Source organism: Pteropus medius, unplaced genomic scaffold (assembly GCF_902729225.1).
Source record: "Pteropus medius unplaced genomic scaffold, Ma_sr-lr_union100, whole genome shotgun sequence".
Lineage (NCBI taxonomy): Eukaryota > Metazoa > Chordata > Mammalia > Chiroptera > Pteropodidae > Pteropus > Pteropus medius.
Genome location: NW_024351731.1, coordinates 3,223,018 through 3,241,595, shown reverse-complemented (window position 1 = coordinate 3,241,595; position 18,578 = coordinate 3,223,018). Strand labels below are relative to the sequence as shown.

Here is an 18,578-nt window from a genome sequence, read left to right as displayed (position 1 = left end):
CTAGAAAGTGAAACCAGGGGACACTTTGTGACTCGCTCTGCGAGGCTGACCACTGGAAGAGCCTCCTCAACATTACTGCTACGTCACTCGTCCAGGCTGCGACGGGCCTGGGCCAGCCAGCGAGGACAGTTTGGCCTTGAGCCCTGATGGGACCTGTCTTAGAAGATTCCTCTCAACAATTTTTTTTCTAAGACTCCCTCTGGGAGCCACAACTGGCCTAGGGTTGAGGGGGACAGGGCAGCCTGTGGAGGGCGGCACAGGGCTGGTGTGGCTGATCTCTGGCCTCCCTAGGAGGAGATGGATGGGCCGAGGGAGGGCAAGGACAAGGCTTCTTAATATGACCAAGACCGATAAAAAAACATAAAATTTTAAAAAGAACTATACATCAATATTTCTCATGAACATAGATATAAAAATCCTCAAAAATCATAGCAAATTGAATCCAACAATGTTTAAAAAATTATACACCATGATTTAGTATGATTTATTTCAGATATGTAAGGTTAGTTCAGCATTAGAAAATCAATGTGATCCACATCGACAAAGCTTAAGAACAAAAACCACATAATCATGTAGAGGAGAAAGGGCAACTGAGAAATTCAACACTGTTCTTGATAACTCTCGGCAAACTAGAAACGGAGGGACATTTCTGTTGAAAGTTGAAAAAGAACATCTATGAAAACCTACACCTAACAGCATACTGAATGATGAGAAACCGAGTATTTTCTCCTTATGACTGGGGACCAGACAAGGATGCCTCCTCTTACTACTCCTGTTCAAACCGTACGGACCTTCTACCTAATTCAGTAAGACGAGAAAAGGAAATAAAACATACAGGATTGTGGAGGAAGAGATATTTAGTTTTCAAGTGACATCATGTCCACATAAAACTTCCCAGAGAATCAACCGTAACAAAACAATAAACAAAACATTTCTAAAACTACTAAGCAAGCAAGGTCTTAGAACAGACAGCTAGGTCTTAGAACAGAGTTAAGAAGTCAACTGTTTTCCTCTATAATGGCAACGAACAATTGGAATTTGAAACGAAAGCACGGTCACAGCACTCACTTCGGCAGCACATATTCTGAAATTGGAACAATACAAAGGAGAGGAGCAAGGCCCTTGCTCACGATGACATGCACATCTGCGAGGCATTCCACACATTCCCACGCCTGAGTGAGAGCGGGGGCATACAGGAAATCTGTGTGCTTTCCTCTCGATTTTGCTGTGAACCTAAAATCGCTCTAAAAAATAAAGTCTTTTAAAAGAACACAAAATAACATTTGCTGAAGCAACAAAAGAAATGAAATGTTTTGGTACAAATCTAAGAAAATATATACAGAAACTCTCTATAAAAAAAGTACAAAACTCTGATGAAAAAAAATCAGAGGGAAAGTATTATTCCATGTGGGAGTCACTATTGTTAAGTTGCCCAACTTATTATTCCATGTGGGAGTCAATATTGTTAATTCTTCCCAACTTGATGAACAGACTCAGTGAAATCCCAATCAAAAGCCCAGCAAGCTCTTTTGTAGATGGACAGACACAGTCTAAAGACTACATGGAAAGGTAAAATACCCAGAAGAGACAATACAACAGCGAAGAAGAAAAATGTTGGAGGACTCACAATATCTGATTCCCAGTGGCTAACACTTACATTACTACTACAGTAATCAAAACAGTGAGTACTAATGAAAGACTAGACACAGAGATCAATGGAACAAAACAGGGCGCCCAGAAATTGATCCACAGAAATACAGTCAAGTGATCACTGACAAAGGAGCATAGACAATTCGATGGAGAAATAATAGTCTTTCCAACAAATGAGGCTGGAAAATATGGATGTCCACACGCAAAAAAAAAAAGGGAGGGGGGAGAAAAAATAAAAAGAACCTAGACAGATACAGACATTACATCTTTCACAAAAATTAACTCAAAATGGATTTTAGACCTAAATGTAAAATATAAAATTTACAGAAGAAAACATAAGAGAAATCAAAGTGACCTTGGTTTTAGATGTAATTAGAAAAGCATAGTCCATGAAATAAAAATTGGTAAGCTGGACTTTTTTAAAATGAAAGACTTCTACTCTGAGAAAGACACTGTTAAGAGATGAAGAGATGCCATGAAAAGTTAGAAAATATTTGCAAAATACATATCTGGTAAAGGGCTTGTATCTGAAATACACAAAGAACTCAACAATAACAAAAACAATCTAATTAAAAATGGGCAAAAGAGCTGAACAGACAGCACACCAGAGAAGATATACAGATGGCAAATAATCGAATAAAAAGATGTTCGACATGACTTGTCATTAGAAAATGACGAGTTGAAACATACCCATTAGCATGACTACAACCAAAAGTCAGGTAATACAGCCATCGATGGTGAAAATATGGAGCAACAGGAACGCTCCATCCCTGCTGAGGGGCGTGCCCAGTGCTCGGCCACTTCTGAAGCCACCTGGAGGCCTGTCACAGAGCTAAACACAGTCTTACCATACACGACAGCAACGGTATTCCCTGGTGTTTAACCAACTGATCTGACAACTTACTTCCACCCAGAAACCTGCACGTGAGGGTTTACAGCGGCTTTGTTCCCAGTGGCTAACACAACCAAGATGCCCTTCGACAGGTGAATGGACAAGAAGCTGGGGGACACCCACATGAGGTGTAAAGAGAAATGAGTTAGCAGTCCACGAAAAGATATGGATGAGTCTGAATGTATGCCTCGAAGTGGAAAAAGTTGGTCTGAAAAAGCTACAAACTGTCTAATTCCAATGATACGACACAGGAAAAGAAAAAAAAAAGGCTGAGATATGTTAAAAAAAAAAATCAGTGATTGGAAGGAGGGCTGAATAAGTGAAACAGTAGGAACATTTTAGGATGATGAAACTGTTCTATATGATATTGAAATAATGGATACGTAACACAAAACATTTGTCGAACCCACAGAATTTTATAGTGCCGAGTAAACTTCAATGTATGCAAACTAAAAAACTACACGTTATTTAGGAAATTGAGGTCTCCCAGGATGGGGTGCTGAATGTGACAAAACCTTTTAACTATATTAAACATACAAAACAACCTTAATGATGGATTTGGGAGGAAAAGTAAGTTGAGAAATGAGAGATGTTTGTAAACACAAAAGAAATTGTACACCAAGCACTGTTGTAGTTGGTACACTGAGTCCCACAGGGAGGAGTCGGGGTACAGGTTAACGATTCTGATGGCACTGTCCATGTCTACTGCTACTGGACAATTAAACAGAGGGTGGATGGTGGAGCCACATACTCCTGCTGGAGTAAAAGTTATAGATAAGCAAGGGGAGGAGGCTAGAATGATCAATACAGCAGTGGATTGGAATCGGAGACATCAATATGAACTCACGATTAGTTTACTATAGATACAGATGGTTAAACACGGAAATACGCATAGATGTATGATTACACGTGGGTCAGCGTACAGCCATGCATGCCCTTCTCTGTGAGCCGAGGGCGCCTGGAAGCAAAAACACGTCGGTAGGAACAAGCGGGACTGGCACACAGTCTTAGTTTCTGATACGGTTCCCCAACAATGGGAACCAGGGTTCCCTGGAGAAACAGCTGATTCTAGGTCTGGAGCAGGAAATACACAAGATGATGCTAGAGCAACGCATAGTACCAGCAAGTGTGAAAGCACTCAAAAAAAAATTTAAAGCAAATTACGGGGGCATGCGAAAGGAGCAGAAAGGATTCCCAACGGCCAGAGGTGACACATCTAGAGCAACGAGAATAAGGTCGTATCAGATTTTAACCCAATGATAAAATACACATCCATGAGTCTATCCCGGTGTAAAGATGGGTGAATTAATAAATGGGAGGGAAGAGAAAAATCTTTCAAATAATTTAAGCAGATATTCCACCCTGGGCAGGTGGGGAGGGGACTTTACAGTGGAGTAACCTGGAGAACACTAACCGCAGTCAGGTTACCGAGGTAACGTCAACAGTGAGAAGTCCTGTGGGTAGTGTGCGCCCTTGACATCACCGGACGGACGTGACATTGTAAATTCCCCAAACCCGTAACCTCAGGCTAATCATGAGAACACTATTCGAGAAATCCCAAATGAAGGACAACTTACAAAAAACCTGACCAGTACATCTCAAAACTGTCAAGATCATCAAAATGAAGCAAAATCTTAACAAGACTTCCACTCTGAGATAACTTGTTTTATTCCTTTTATAAGTAGTAAGAATTATTTTTTTATTTTATTTTATTTTATATTTATTCTAGGCCATAAAATTTGGTACAGTAAACTTGGTTGTCAAGACCAAGGCCACTGGTGTCAGATCTGAATTCAACTCCTGATTGTACCTACCAGCCTAACTTCCGCCTTCCTGTCACTCAAACTGATCAAGGGTCTGAACGTTCCGGCCAGTTTCCTCCGTCGTGACGGGGGGTACAGAACTCGCTTCTCAGTGTCATTGCGAGGAGGGGCTGACCCAGGATATAGAACGTGTTTCACTCTTCCTATTCAATGCGGATCAACAATTTATGTAAGTTTCGATCTGTCTGAACTATACTGACAGACACTGCAATTTCTACAATGTCATTCATCTTTTTATCCCCGGTACATATCTAGAAATTTTTTGATGGGATTAGAGGGAAAAAGTCGTTTCCACTTGCAGTGCATCTAACTCCTCTGTGATATTTCAGTTGATGTCTGGATAGTCAAACCAACTTAGGCTCCTTCCTCCTTATCTAATACCCCAGGGACTACATGGGGCCACAAAATAGTCAGCATGTCTTTTGAATATATAAACTTACGCCTTTCACCAAATTGAAAGATGTTAAGTTTATACATTCAGGAAGCTCACAGTTCTTTCCCATTGTCGTCCACACTGTTAGATTATGTGCCCGCTGGGTGCACGGAATCATGCTAAGTTATCTGCTACAGATTTTCAGACAAGTCATTGATACACGTAGCTCCAAATACTTATCTATCAAAGATGCTTTGAAGATTCATTTTGAAGTGTTTGGTGGTGAGCAGCAGGATCAGCATTGCTTTACATGAGACTCTGGCGAGGGAAAGGCGTGATGGACAGTGACACGCCAACGTAAAAACCCTGGGATACTGCAAAGCATTCACTCAATGCTACAAATGAGGTTCAGGACAAAGCTGAGCAGAGGGGCTGGTAACATGGGATGAGGACAGAAGAAGCGCCTGTGAGCTGAGACTGATCACGACAATCAACGGGGATGGACTGATTGATTTTTAACCTGAGAAACTGATTCAGGTTGATAGAATGAGGGTGTGGGAGAGCAGAAGGACAGTGTGACCGAGTCTCACGATCAGACGAATGGATGCGACCGCGATGGTTCTTTCCGTCTGCATTTTCTCAGCAGGGTGACCACGGTTTCTGGTTTTGAAACTCAGATGTAAAAATAATCTAGAACGGCTATATTTGTGGAAATAGGGCTTTAAATGACCGAATTCAATGAATTAATCAGGAACTAATTATTTAGTTTATAAACAAGAGGTTTTAACAGGTAGGGGGAAAAAAGCACATGCTTTGGGTCCCTACACACCCACACTCAAATCTAACTCTGTCACTTGGCTGCTTAGCCTTGGTTTCTCCATCTGTAAAACGGGGTTAATAATAAGTGGTACTTGCAGGATACTTGTGTGACGTTACCTCACAGGACACAGAAAATGCCTAACCTGGAACAGGCACTAGTAGGCGGTCACTGTCATGCAGACCTCACCCGGGACGCTGTCCTGACGCCTCCCATTGGCTGCGGACTGAAGGCTGAGGGTGGAGCAGGCGGGAGAGACGACTCACGTCAGTCCACGTTTTACGTTTAGCAGCACCATGTTTATATACAATTTCTACGTGTCTGGTAACGCGGTCTGGTAGAGAGGAAGAGTAAACATAAACTACACTGTTTGGCTTTCATCTCTGAATTTTATGAGAGGCAAAAGGATAGGGTGAAGCGATGCACTCGGTGGCAGCGGCCCTGAGTGCTCCGGCTAGCTAGCCCCGGCATCACTAACAGGTGACCCGGGGCCTGGGGAAGGCTGGCCCCACAGCGGGCAGGCGGGTGCCCTGGGGACGGAGCGTCTGGGCGTCCGCCGGCCACCGGTGACATCACAGTGAGAAAAGCTTTCCAGGGCTCGGTGTGAGGCCCACGCCTGATGAACGACAACCCAAGAGGGTCTCTATTTCCCCTAGAGAATCCCTAATGCATTTGACACCGTTTCTTTATGGCTGTGAGTGTTTTTCAGGGAGTAAAGCTTAATCGTTCTGTTTTTTTGTTTGTTTGTTTGTTTGTTTCTTTGTTTTGCCAGAGGCCAGATGGAAGGGAAAGGCAAAGGCAGCCTGTAGTTACAATTCCTCAGGGGCACGGATGAAGGCTGCGACTCCTCAATGGATGGCTCTGGCAGCCCCGACTCTGAGCGCCCGTCGAGATCACGAGAGATGGGGTCCTAGGGCGGTGCTTCCCCCGCCACGTTCGTGCGCACCCTCACCTCCCTCCCAGGACCTGGTTTTGGGGCACGTCCGAGTCACGAGGTGGGGGGCGTTGAGATGCTGCATCTCCCACAAGCTCTCAGGCGGCTGGCTGCTGCTGGCTTAGATCCAGACGTTACCGACCTGTTATGACAGCTCTTGGTCACCTTCCCTTTTCTGGGATCCATCCAATCCTCGATGTAATTTTTTAAAATACTGTTGTTTTTTTAGCAGAGCAACTGTTGACACTGCACAGAGCATAAAGCAGATCCGAGGCAATTTGTTTTTCTCTCTAACAGCTTACAAAGTGGTGATTAGTAGAAATGCTGACAAGGTGACTGTGTGAGAAAGTACAACCTCTTCTAAAGCGCAAGAAACGTGTTGACCTTTTCTTCCCATCCAGTGATGTATCCCCCTAAAGACGGAGAGCTTATCCCTCACTTTGAACCCTGCCCTTGTCTTCCAGTTCTAGCTGATGGCATGTTTTTATGTTTTTTTCTTCATCTGAAAACGAAAATAGCACAAATCTTTACCCGCTAACTACTGGCCCTATTTCCGCCTTGGGGACAATGAGGCACGCATCTTCTCCCTGTCTGATGACCACAAAATGGACAATAAAGGCATTTGGGGAGAGATGGGTGATTTGCTGAAGGTCCTGTATTGAGGGACTGATCCAATATCTGTGCTATAAGAATTCAATGTCTAACGTAGGATCCTTTTGAGGAATCAGAAAAGAAATCACGTCACATTTTGGGCTTGAACGGGACATTAAAAAAATTAAGTAGGGTTTGGGTTTAGTATGCGTTCAATGTTCCATCTCCGAGGAAACTATGGCTTAGACAGGGGATGTCCCCTGAGACCATGCGGCTAGTAAGAGCCAAGACTGACTCCAGAACCTCGATGCCCCCAAAGTGTCACACCCTAACTTCAAGCCCCAAAGAGTCCTCGACTTGTCTGCTTCTGAGCCTCTGTCCCTCCGCAGGGACATGCCGCCTTATTTCAACTTCCTCCCAAGTTTGCTCACACCCGCAGTCCCCACTCAGGTCCACTTCCGTTTCGGCTCTTTCCGCATCCCTCGTCCCTTATTTACAGCATTCGGCCATAGTTACTCGTTTCTCTGGCTTTCCCCTCTAAACTCCCTGATGGAGAACAATGACTTAAGCATCTCTGTAACTTCGAATTCCTGTCACAGAAAGAGCTCAAGGAAAATTTGTGACGTTAAATGACCTAACATCGGAAATAGACTGACGGATTTTCAAAGAGGGGGGAAAAAAAAAACATTAAAACATCTGAAAAACCAGGGTGTGGTGGGAGAGATCCCCACGTGAACAGGCTCGCAAGGCCCCTCACATCCAGCTGCCTCTGCTTGTGAGTGGGTCCTGTTTAACGTCGCCCCAGGAAAAATCGGGCGGCGTGCTGGGTGTCAAACCCCGCCCTCCAGGTGGCACAGAAGTCCACAGGAGGGCCTGGAACACGTGTCCGGCTTACGCTGCACCCGCCATGCACGTGGCTGGCCAAGCTGACACCCAGAGGGCCACGTCTAACTGCTTCTCTTATCTGCCAGTCCCGGCCTGGCATTCACATTACGAGTTCCTGTCAGACCCTCTCGCCCCATCTGCAACATTACTAGCCTCAGGTGTTGTCTCCCTAAAGCCGACCATGGTGATTTTAAAAGAAAGTACGCATTTTTCTCCTTCTGTCTCCTGTCATCAACGCCAGTACGGCATCCAAAAGCACCTGCACAGGGAGGAACTAGATGCTGAGGGCTGAGGGAGAAACTCAGCGGGCCACGTGGCAGGAAAAAAAAGCAGGGAAACTCATTTCCAAGGAAAGTCCGCCAGTATCCTGCTCGGGACGTGGGGCGGACGTGCCGAGTATGGACGTCCAGGCTTTCATGAAGGCACGTGGTGTAGACACAGAATCGGAAGGGAGGAGAGGAGGGTGACTGACTGCTCTGACAGTCCACGAGGTAGGATGTCCTGAGAAGGGAAGTCTCAGAGGGACTCAAACAATTCAAATAACATCCTTGTAACATGTTTTTAATTGAAAGTTTGTCTAATAGAAGAAGAAATATATTAACATTTTTCCTATGTACACCCTTTCCTTAAAAAAAATAAAAAATAAAAAAGGATCTTTAAATACAGCTGCATGAAATATCTATGGCCCAGATACTAACAATTCAGTTTTCCTGATAACATTTCCCATAGCCTCATACTCTATGAGGAAAACTATACAGTTTCAGTCATTAAAACAATCTTTGGCATCTATGCTATCGTTCGGCATCCATTTTAAGGAGAATAAGCACCATGTGAAAATCGATGTGGATGAGGAAATGAGGTGACAGTGTCCCATGTGACCCCCGTGGTTTGAGAAGTTACATAGTGCCCAACAGGCGAAGTAATTGTGACTACTCATTGTTCATCACAGCAAATGAGTTTAAGGTGTGACACCCTTAAACTCAGCGCGCCTGAGCGGACGTTGAAACCATAAACGGTCACCTTTCGCTGACAGTTCGTGAAGTGTCCGAAGGACGCTGCTGAGGATTAAGGCCCCGTGAAAGCTGACATGGTGCCATGGCAATGTCGTGCGTTTGCTGCCGCCCCAGCACTGGGACATCTAGTTTGGGAAGTGGAGCCGTAAGAGCTAACGCGGGGGCTGCAGTCCAGGGAGGAGAGAGAAAGGGGCAGCAGGCGAGATCTTTGAAGAAGCCGTAGCTGAAAATGGCCCCAGTATGATGAAAGCTAATAAAAGGCCTTGAGTGACTAGGTCAGCCCAATGTCCTAGGTTAAAACAAAGCCGCCACATTCAACCCCCAATACCGATGAACGCATCTTTACAAATTAGAAAGGCAGATAACGTTTGCTTTGCTCACTTTCTCTTCCTGCTGTTTCTAGTATCAAGTTCAGGGAGGTGAGACCACCTGCTACCTGGGAGAAAGGGCCAGAGTGAAGGCCAGTGGGCGAGCAACCCAGAAGGAGGGGAACTAATAGGAATGGGGGGGCAGGCATCCCAGAGGGTTCACACGGTCTCGCCTGGACCAGGGAGCAGGCGACGTGGGGCAGAAGACCCACAGAGAAAACGATGAAACAAACCAAAAGTGCGTTGCCTGGAGTGGCCTCGAGTCTCCATCCGTGCTGCTTCCCTAATCTCCCCCCACCCCCCACCCCCGGATCTGCTGGAGCCTGTGGGAGGGATGGGGGGTGGGGGCCATGAATCCCCGGCGATACTGCCTGGAGGCATGACACAGGCCAGGCTGGGAGGACAGGAACGTCCTCATCTCCTCAATCCTAAAAAACAGTCCCAAGTTCCCTCCTTTGAAACCGACATGGAAAGGTCTTATTAAACCAGTTATTATTTCCCACCGCAGGGCTTCATTTTAGAGTCTTTACATCTCTTGGCAGAAAGGTATTCTGAAGCGATAGCGGTGGGTGGAGAACATTCGTGAAGATTCTGGGAACAAGTGGTTCCACGGTGAAATTCCAAGGTGGTGACACCCTTGTGACCATTCCCACACAGCTAAGTCGGCCGTGGGACAGACAACAACTACATTAACAAAAAACACAGTAAGTGGTCAACACGTGACCGGGAAGAGCCAAAGGGATCTGCTGTCGTCAGGGACTGACTCGGCAGCTCCTGACCGAGTGAGCACCACACGCCGGGTACTAGGGACCCTGAGGACTCGTCCACGACCTTCGCGGGTCGACATTATAATGAGGTGACACCGATGAAAATGCGAACAAACAACAGAGGTAGGTTGAGTTGGATAAATGCTATTAGTACCGAAGACAGGGTGTCGTGGACCAGGTCTGGGCGGGAGACGGATGCTTTAAACAAGGCCGTGACCGAGGGTCCCCACGTGCGTTGATAAGGCAGTGCCGAGCGCGGGCAGCGAGGTGGCCGGGAGACCACGCCTTCCCGGGAGAAGGGCTTGGAAGGAAAGGAGCTGGGCCCGTTGCAGGACACAAAGGCTCCAGGCCAGTCTGGCTGGGGTGCCCGAGACGGCAGAAGGCAGAAGCCCGGATCGGGGCAGCCAGGCGACGGCCTGAGTGTCAGGGAGGCTAGGATTTCTTCTGCCCTCGGAGGATGCGCCGAAGGATTTCGAGCAGGGAGGAAATATTATCTAATTTCATTTTAAAAGATGATTAAGATCGTAAATAAAAACTGGGAGAGGGGTGGGCATCAGATTCGAAAGGATGGAAGAAAAACGCCCAGACGCGACAGAGCCGCCTGACTGACGGCTACGAGCGGAGCCTGGGGACCGCGGTCACGCGCCCAACGACGACGACGACGATGATGCGCCCACCTGGTTATGGCCGGGGCGGGCGTCCCTCTCGTGCGCAGGGCGGTCTTCCCGCGGGCCACCGGCACGTCCGCGTTCTCCGAGCCGCCGTTCAAATACGTCAGTTCCTGGAGCTGCGCTTGCCGGATTTCGTCGTTGTAGTCCTGCGGAGGAGACGGCAGTTTGGGTGACTGACCTCGGGCAGGAAATGCGAGGGCAGCCGGAACGAGAGGCCCGTGATTGTTAATTGATAACAGAGGTGAGGGAGATAGTCGAAGTCATAAAACGAGATTTCAGTTTGTTCAAATGAAAATGTATCGCTGTATTATTTGTAAAAGGGGGAACAAACAAAAAAACAGAATTTTTTCCCCCCAAGACTCAAATTTTCTACAATCGGCCACAACTCCCTCCCCCAGGTGTGATTTCCAAGTCGAACATTCATAATAAAATTAAAATGCCAAATAACACATATGTGAGCACTGCTATTTACAACCAATTCAATCGGCAGTCATTGAGCATCTCTGATGCGCCAAGTGACAGGAGACAGGGAGCAGCAGGCACGGTCCCTCCAGCCAAGGGACTCAGAAGCCAGTGGAGGGGGAAGACACATCCACATGGCAGATTCACTGACATCAGGAACCAGGACACGTGGTTTCTGGGCATCTCCACTGGATGCTGCACAAGCGGCATCATTCGACGTTTCCCAAACCGAATACCTTGTCTCATCCTTGAAAACTTGCTCTTCTTTACCTTCTTTCACTGTCCCAATGTCCAACTGAGAAGCTTCAGGCGTTACCTTTGATTCCTCCCCTTGCCTTGATATCCCCAGCGCCAGTCAATAATCAGCAAGAAGGGTGTGTAATAAATAAGTAAAAGTGTGATCTGTTTCACAATAAAAGGGGAACGTAGGTCTAACTATTCCAAAAGGAACGTCATCTGACTCTGCTGTGGGGAGTAAGAGTCGGGCTCTCTACAGGAAGTGTCACGCAAGGACAAGTGAGAACTAGCTGCCCAGAGGAGGGCTAGCAAAGTATTCCAAAGACCAAAAGAATGATACGTCCAGGGAACAGGAAGTAGTGCTACATGGTTGAATTATAAAAGCAACTGGGGGCTTAAAAGTGGAGGGGAAACCCGAGGCCAAAGCATGCAAAGCCTTAAGTCATTTTACATATTACCTGAAAGGTCTAAAATTGAAGGTACTTAAAAAAAAGCATTCCATCATTTTAAAGAGGTGAGTTGCATATTTAGGTCTGTGTTTTGGAAAGATCATTCCAGCATTAATGCACCTGGATGACAGAGACTAAAAGCGGAGACTGACGAAATACTACACCCTAAAACACACATGCTTCTCAGTCCACCCGGAACATTCTCTAGGCTGGACCATGCGCTGAGCCATAATACAAGCCTCGCAATTTTTAAAAGTTACCGAAATCAAAGTACATTCTCTGACCATGACGGAATAAATTAGGAATCCATCAAAGAAGGACATCTGGGAAGCTCACACATATGCAGAAATGAAAGAACATAATCAAAAGAACCATGAGATCGCAACGGAAATCCACAAGGAAAATAAGAAAATATCCTGAGATCAATGAAAAAGAAAACACAACACACCGGTGTTTCTAGGAGGCATGCAAGGCAGTGCTTAGGAAAAAAAATGTATAGCTTTAAATGCATATATGTAAAAAATGAAGGATTTCAAATAAATAACCTAAACTTTCACCTTTAGAAAAGAAAATACAAAGACAAAGGAAAAAAATAATATAAATTAAACCAGAAATAAGTTAAATAGAGAACAGAAAATAGAGAAAAATCAGTAAAACCAAAAATTTAGATCAACAAAACTGACAAAGCTTATAGTTTTTGCACCATCATAAAGTCAAAAAATTCTAAGTTGAAACATCATAAGCCAGGGACCATCTGTACTAAAAACCAGTGAATTGTATACTTGATACGGGGAGAATTTTATGGTGTGTAATTTATAGCTCAACAGTGGTATTAAAGGGTAAAAATTACGCTGGAGGCAGAAATACCAGACGAAAGCTCTGAATTCCAATGGGTGGTAAAGATGGTCTAGAGTAGGAAGTGGCAGGAAAGATGAAGAAATGGAGATGTGGAGCTATTTATAATGCTTAATTTTAGGAGAAATGGCAAGACACTGGATAAAGGGGATTAACGAGCCAAGTCCAGAATGCCGATTGGCTTGTGAAAGATAAGGATTAATGACAGAGGGTACAGTGACATGATCAATTGTATACAGGTTGGATCCGCAATGCCCAGCGTACAAAAAACTTGAAACATCCTATAACCGTCATATATAGGGGTTGGAAGTTTAGAAGTTAAAGATATGGGAACGGAAGTGGACAGCAAAGTGTCACTTGGGCCCTGTGCATTGCAGAGGAGGGCCTGTGATCAAGGCTGGCCCTGGGCAAACTCTTAGGAGAAAACCTCCGAGCCCAGAGGGTCCTGCCTGCTGTGTGCGGCTCTGTATGCCTGAGGCTCAAGGGCACACTGGGTTTGGCCAGTTAAGTCTGCGCTAGCAATGTGATCTGTGGGGACCCTCTGTTTCGGCTTGCAAAGTGGGGTGGTGGTGCTGGACACAAGCGGCTGAGGTCAAGTTCACGGGCACTGTATGTCTACGTGAGTGATCCCCTGTGAAAACCCTCAACACTGAGGCCCAGGTGAGCTGTCACACACGGATGCTGGGAGAACCAAACGTGTCCTCATGTGACTCCACGGGAAGGGACACGGGGAAGCCTGGGCCCGGTTCTTCCTGGATTTCACCCATGCTCCTTTTCTCTTTGCTGATTCTGATTTGTACCCTTTTGTTGAGATAAACCATAATCATAGAGTACAACAGATTTTCTGAGTCCCGTGAGATCTTCTAGAGGATTACTGAGCTTGAAGGTGGTTGCTGGGAACACCTAGGCAAGAATTCACTTGCATACAAAGGCCGGCAATAAGCAGGACCGCCTGGGGCACAGAGAAGGCTCAGGACAGACAGAGCTGTGGACATCAGCATAAAGTGGCAGGCAGAAGAAGAAAGGCCTACACAAGGCAGACCACAAGGGGTGCCAGAACCTGAGAAGGGCGAGCAGGTAACCGCATCCTGAAAGCCACAGGAAGTCAGTGTGGCATTCACAGTCTGCCAAGCTGCCAGGTGGTAACCCCATGAGATTTATACCCAAGAAAGGCGTTCATCAACTTCAAGAACAGTAGTTTTGTTAAAAGCAGGGGGAATCCGGACGCCATTTCTGTGGGATCCAGAGTGAATGTGAGTAAATCACAGACACAGTAGAGGCAGACAGCCTCTTCCAGTCACAGGGCCACAAAGAGGAAGAGAGGAGGGACTAGCTGGAGGGAGAAAGAGATGGCAGGAGGAACAGGAGGACATCTGAGTTTGAATAAAAGATTTAGAGGAGATGATTTCCCGAATTTAGAAAAAAACAAAATAGCTTTAGTAAACTTATTTTTAGAATACACTGTCTCGTCTTTACTTTTCCAAAACTGAATGCAAAAACTGACTTGAAGCTTGTAGCAGAAGACATTGTAAATGAGAAAAAAAAATATGAATACCAATGAAAAACGAAGCTGAAATTAGTCAGCGAGAGCTGCAAAGCAGGAGGAAGGGGATTAGGGCTCTATGATTAGCAGGAAAGGCTAAGGATTAGGGGTCCAGGTTTTACCGTAAACATAGCCTCTCTCTCTAATTTATTTAGGGCACCGTGACTTCAGAAGAGTCATTTGGATCTATCATGATTTCGACCTATCTAAAATAAGCTTATAAATATGTTCTCTACCATTTTACTTGAAATGTGTGAAGATTAATAAATTATTTGTAAAGCACGTTCTAAATAAAACGTGCTACATAAATGCTAAATATCTGCCCTGCTGAAAAGTGTCAGGAGGTGTGACACAAAATTGTGTGTGGTTAAAAACAGATTCACGGGAAAAGAACTTAACTGAGTTAAAAGAACTTAACTTTTCAGAAATACACGAGGGCGCTAATAATGAGTTCGTTGGACAATGATGAATTTGTGAAGTGATTTTAGTGTCCCAAAAATGTTTCGGACTTGAAACCCCACAACTTGGACAAGTGACTGTGTTCTTCAACGTTCTAAGCCACGTTACCTTAGCAGTATTATTTCATCTTTTTAAAAACTGTCGCCTCACATAAGAAAGAACAATGCCAAGGAATTCAAGGGCCCACTGTGAGGTCTTCTTGCAAGGACGTACATGAAGCTCCTTAGCAAAGTGCTAGGCAAACGACAATCACTGATAAGAGTTATCAAGGATTAAAATAAAGGAAGAACTCTAAGCTACAAATCAATGATCGAGAAAAACTGTACTAACAGGGATGAGAAACTTTTTGATTTCTTCCAAAGCATGTCCCATCCGGGCATACGCTTCTGCTGGCGGGGCGAAAACTTCGATGAGAACGTGGAGGTCATCGTTCAGGTGGAAGTACTTGGCTTCTCCACTTTTCCTCAACTCTTCTTCCTGCAGAGAGAAAAGTCATGTTTAAGAGGGTGTCATTGTAGAAAAGGAAAAAGGAAATAAAAACTACCCAGAGCCCGTCTACGGCCATGCCACCCTGAACAAGCCCGATCCCATCTGATCTCGGAAGCTAAGCAGGGTCGGGCCTGGTTAGTACTTGGATGGGAGACCACCTAGGAAAACCAGGTGCTGTAGGCGTTAAAAAACGAAAAACAAACAAACGAACAAACAAAAAACTACCCAGAGCCCATCTGGCGCATGGTTGTCGCAGGAGATTCACTCAAGAGTGAACACCACCTAGTTAAGTCTCCACTCTCGCCTCCGGCCTGGCAGTCTGGCCACTTGCCCTCTGCCCCTCACCCTGGCTCCGCTGCTCTCTGGGGTCCCCCTGCGGGCGCTGCACCAGCCTCCTTTGTGATTCTCCAGCTGCCCAAGCAACCGAGCTCACTTCTGCACTGGTCACCTTGCGTGCCTGCGATGCCGTTCCGGAATATTTACCACTGTCTACGACAGCTAAGGGACCTTATTTACTACTTGCCCGTTTTCTGATTTCTCTCACTGAAGGTGATCACCATGGAGCGCAAACCATGCCTGTCTCACTCGGTGCTGCTCTCTGTCTGTCTAGAAAGATGCTCGGCCTGAGGCAGATGCTCAACAAGTATTTACGGAATGAATGCCTAAATAATATTGATTCACTTCTATGTCCATTTGCTTATTCATACATGATTCGAAAAGCATTTCTACAGGCCAGGCACTATATTCTATGTGAGGATAAAACAGTGAATAAGATAAATGAAAGATTTTGTAATGCGATTTTTATATAAATATGATTAACATTTTTTACACTTTTTTTGTTGTTTGTACAATGAAACTCGGGGGAAACTAGGAGATTTGAAAAAACAGATAATTAAGGGCCTACTGATTTTGCTCCGTCATCTTTTTGTAACTAACCTCCATCAGGATGGCGATCACAGAATCCGGGTTTCTGAACAGTCTTTGTTTCCAACGTTAAAATCAGACAGACAGATTCAGATCAGGAGGAACGTACATCTAAAGCGACGTCCAATAGGTAGAACGCCTTGCCAGCATCCCCCCAAAAACCTATCCCACGAGAGAGAGAGGACCCAGGAACTCCCGGCGACATTATTGTTTAATTCTGCCACGAGCCAGGAGGCCAAGGAGGCACAAACACCCTCGACTTCACTCTTCAGCTGTAACTTTTGTGACTTAACTAATCTGAATTCTTACAAAGAAAAGAGATATCAACATGGAAAAGGCACAGGATTCAGAGTCAGATACACCTGAATCTTAGTTAGGCTGGTGAGTGTAGGCAGGTTATATGCAATCAAACATCTAACTTGCAAAATCAGTTTGGTGTGAATTAACGTAGGGTCATTGAAAAAAGGACCAGCTTTATGTAGAAGCCAAGCAAAATAAAAAGTGTTTATACTGCCTAATATGTCGCCTTACACTCAGTAGGCACTCAATAAATGCTGGTTTCCTTCACATTTACGGAAAGTTAGAAATTGAAAGAAAACTATGTGAAGAAAGAACAGATATAAGCTACCATAATATCCTATATAGTTTCTCTGAAATTTGTCTTGAGTATAGAAAGTACTACCCTTTTACACCAAAAATAGACTATTTATTGTTCTAATCAGAACATTTTCAATCATTCGGTCTGATACTCTGCCTTTTAGAGCTGAAGCTTTAATCACTGGATTCTATGCACAGTACTAAAATAACCACTCCTTACCTTTTTCTGATACGTACCAAAATAATAATTTTAATGAGATTATAATTGTCGATTCACAGTCAAGCCATTTCATTTCTATCACAGACTTAAGATGGGATGGGGCGGGGGGGTGGGATGGGGGTGCGGTTCTTAGCATAATCACAGCCCACTGCGTAAGTAGCTCTCACCAGACGGTTTCATGGTTAATGAGAAGAGGCAATGTGGTGTCTGGGGAGGAACCCAGACTTCGACGTTCTTGCATTCAAATCCCAAATCCAATCTATACTGTGTAACTCTAAGCAGGTTACTTTATCCTCATTTTGAAGGGGTGATTTTAAATGGTGAGAACAGTGCAATATCTATTGCTCATAGGGCTGTTGTAGTAATAAAGCAGTTATTATAACAGTAATTAAGAGTGATTAGTAATAAAGGAATTGTGATAATAAAGGAGTTTTGTGTCTAAAGACAGAAAGTCTTTAGAATATGCCTAGCACATAATAAGCACTCAATAAATGATGAAAAGTAGCAATTATTACGATCATGATCATTATTATTACCCAATTCTAATATTAATCATTCTATTACTCTAGCACATAGATGACATGGGCAGAACACCCAGCATGCCGTTTGGCGCAAACAGAGGGCTCCAAAGACCACGGCGTTATAGCGATTACCATGCTCCATAACCAGCTAGCACATGTCAGTAATTTGTACCACAATGTCATCAAAGTAGCGAACACAAGAAGAAAATGAATTATGTTCCCATTAGAATTTAAATAGTGAACACTCTGAAAATCTAAAAGAATGAGATTTTAATACGAAGTAATGGAATCTCTTTAGAAATAAATATGTTATTAAACGAAGAATTTCTGTAGACTTAATGAAACTAGTAAAGAGGACCACGTGAACTCAGTATTCAGGAGTTCAGGCAGCGAGGATCTGATCTCAGGATAGCAGACGGGACACCAGCAGCGCCCACAGGAGAGCGGGGCGCATGGGGTCAAAGATCGAAGGACTCCGAGTCCTCGTCCAGGGTCAGTGGGCTCACTGGACCGTAAACCCCCAGGGAACGCTCTGCCCCAGTTTCCAGTTGTCCTGATGGGATATAAATGATCCGTCACTTGCAGAATCCCCACATCGATCCTCTGTCTCATGAGGTCAAGGACACAGAAAAGAGACATCAGGGAGTGGGTGGTGAGCGGTCTGGGGAAGAGGCCCAGCTGTGTAAGAACGAACTCCACAGGCAATGCGGAGCAGGCATCCAGTGACCAGGTAGCCGAGGGGACCAATTACAGCAGACACCAAAGCACTTCAATACGCAGCCTCCTATGCTACTCAAGGGACGCGTCAACAGAGTGCCCGTGGTGACGGGGAGAGGGGCTATGCATGACTTCACAACGGACACCCCTCGAAACGGATGAGTGGCTATCGCCACTGCCGTGTGTCGGCATGCCAACGGTGGAGAACCGCCTCCCGCCCTTGAAACAACATGATCTAGAAGGACTGCTGAGCCCCTGACAGAGAGCTGATAATGCTCAGTTCCTTCTCTTCATTCGGACGGCCGGGCACTGGCCGTTACT

At 45.2% G+C, this 18,578-nt stretch overlaps 1 protein-coding gene and 2 non-coding genes across 3 annotated transcripts in view; 2 read left to right on the top strand and 1 right to left on the bottom strand.

The window, feature by feature from the left end:
- The window catches only part of KHDRBS3 (KH RNA binding domain containing, signal transduction associated 3), a 139,099-nt gene that overhangs the window by 62,008 nt on the left and 58,513 nt on the right, over nucleotides 1–18,578 (bottom strand). Inside the window, exons 4-5 of the mRNA XM_039845903.1 lie at nucleotides 15,120–15,266; nucleotides 10,791–10,930 (exon numbers count right to left, since the gene is read on the bottom strand). Of these exons, the coding sequence (XP_039701837.1) occupies nucleotides 10,791–10,930; nucleotides 15,120–15,266 (287 nt within the window). The remainder of the gene's footprint in view (nucleotides 1–10,790; nucleotides 10,931–15,119; nucleotides 15,267–18,578) is intronic.
- On the top strand, nucleotides 1,061–1,166 carry LOC120588876 (U6 spliceosomal RNA). The gene has a single exon (XR_005649337.1). It is a non-coding gene; the product is annotated as a U6 spliceosomal RNA (small nuclear RNA).
- On the top strand, nucleotides 15,343–15,461 carry LOC120588899 (5S ribosomal RNA). The gene has a single exon (XR_005649341.1). It is a non-coding gene; the product is annotated as a 5S ribosomal RNA (ribosomal RNA).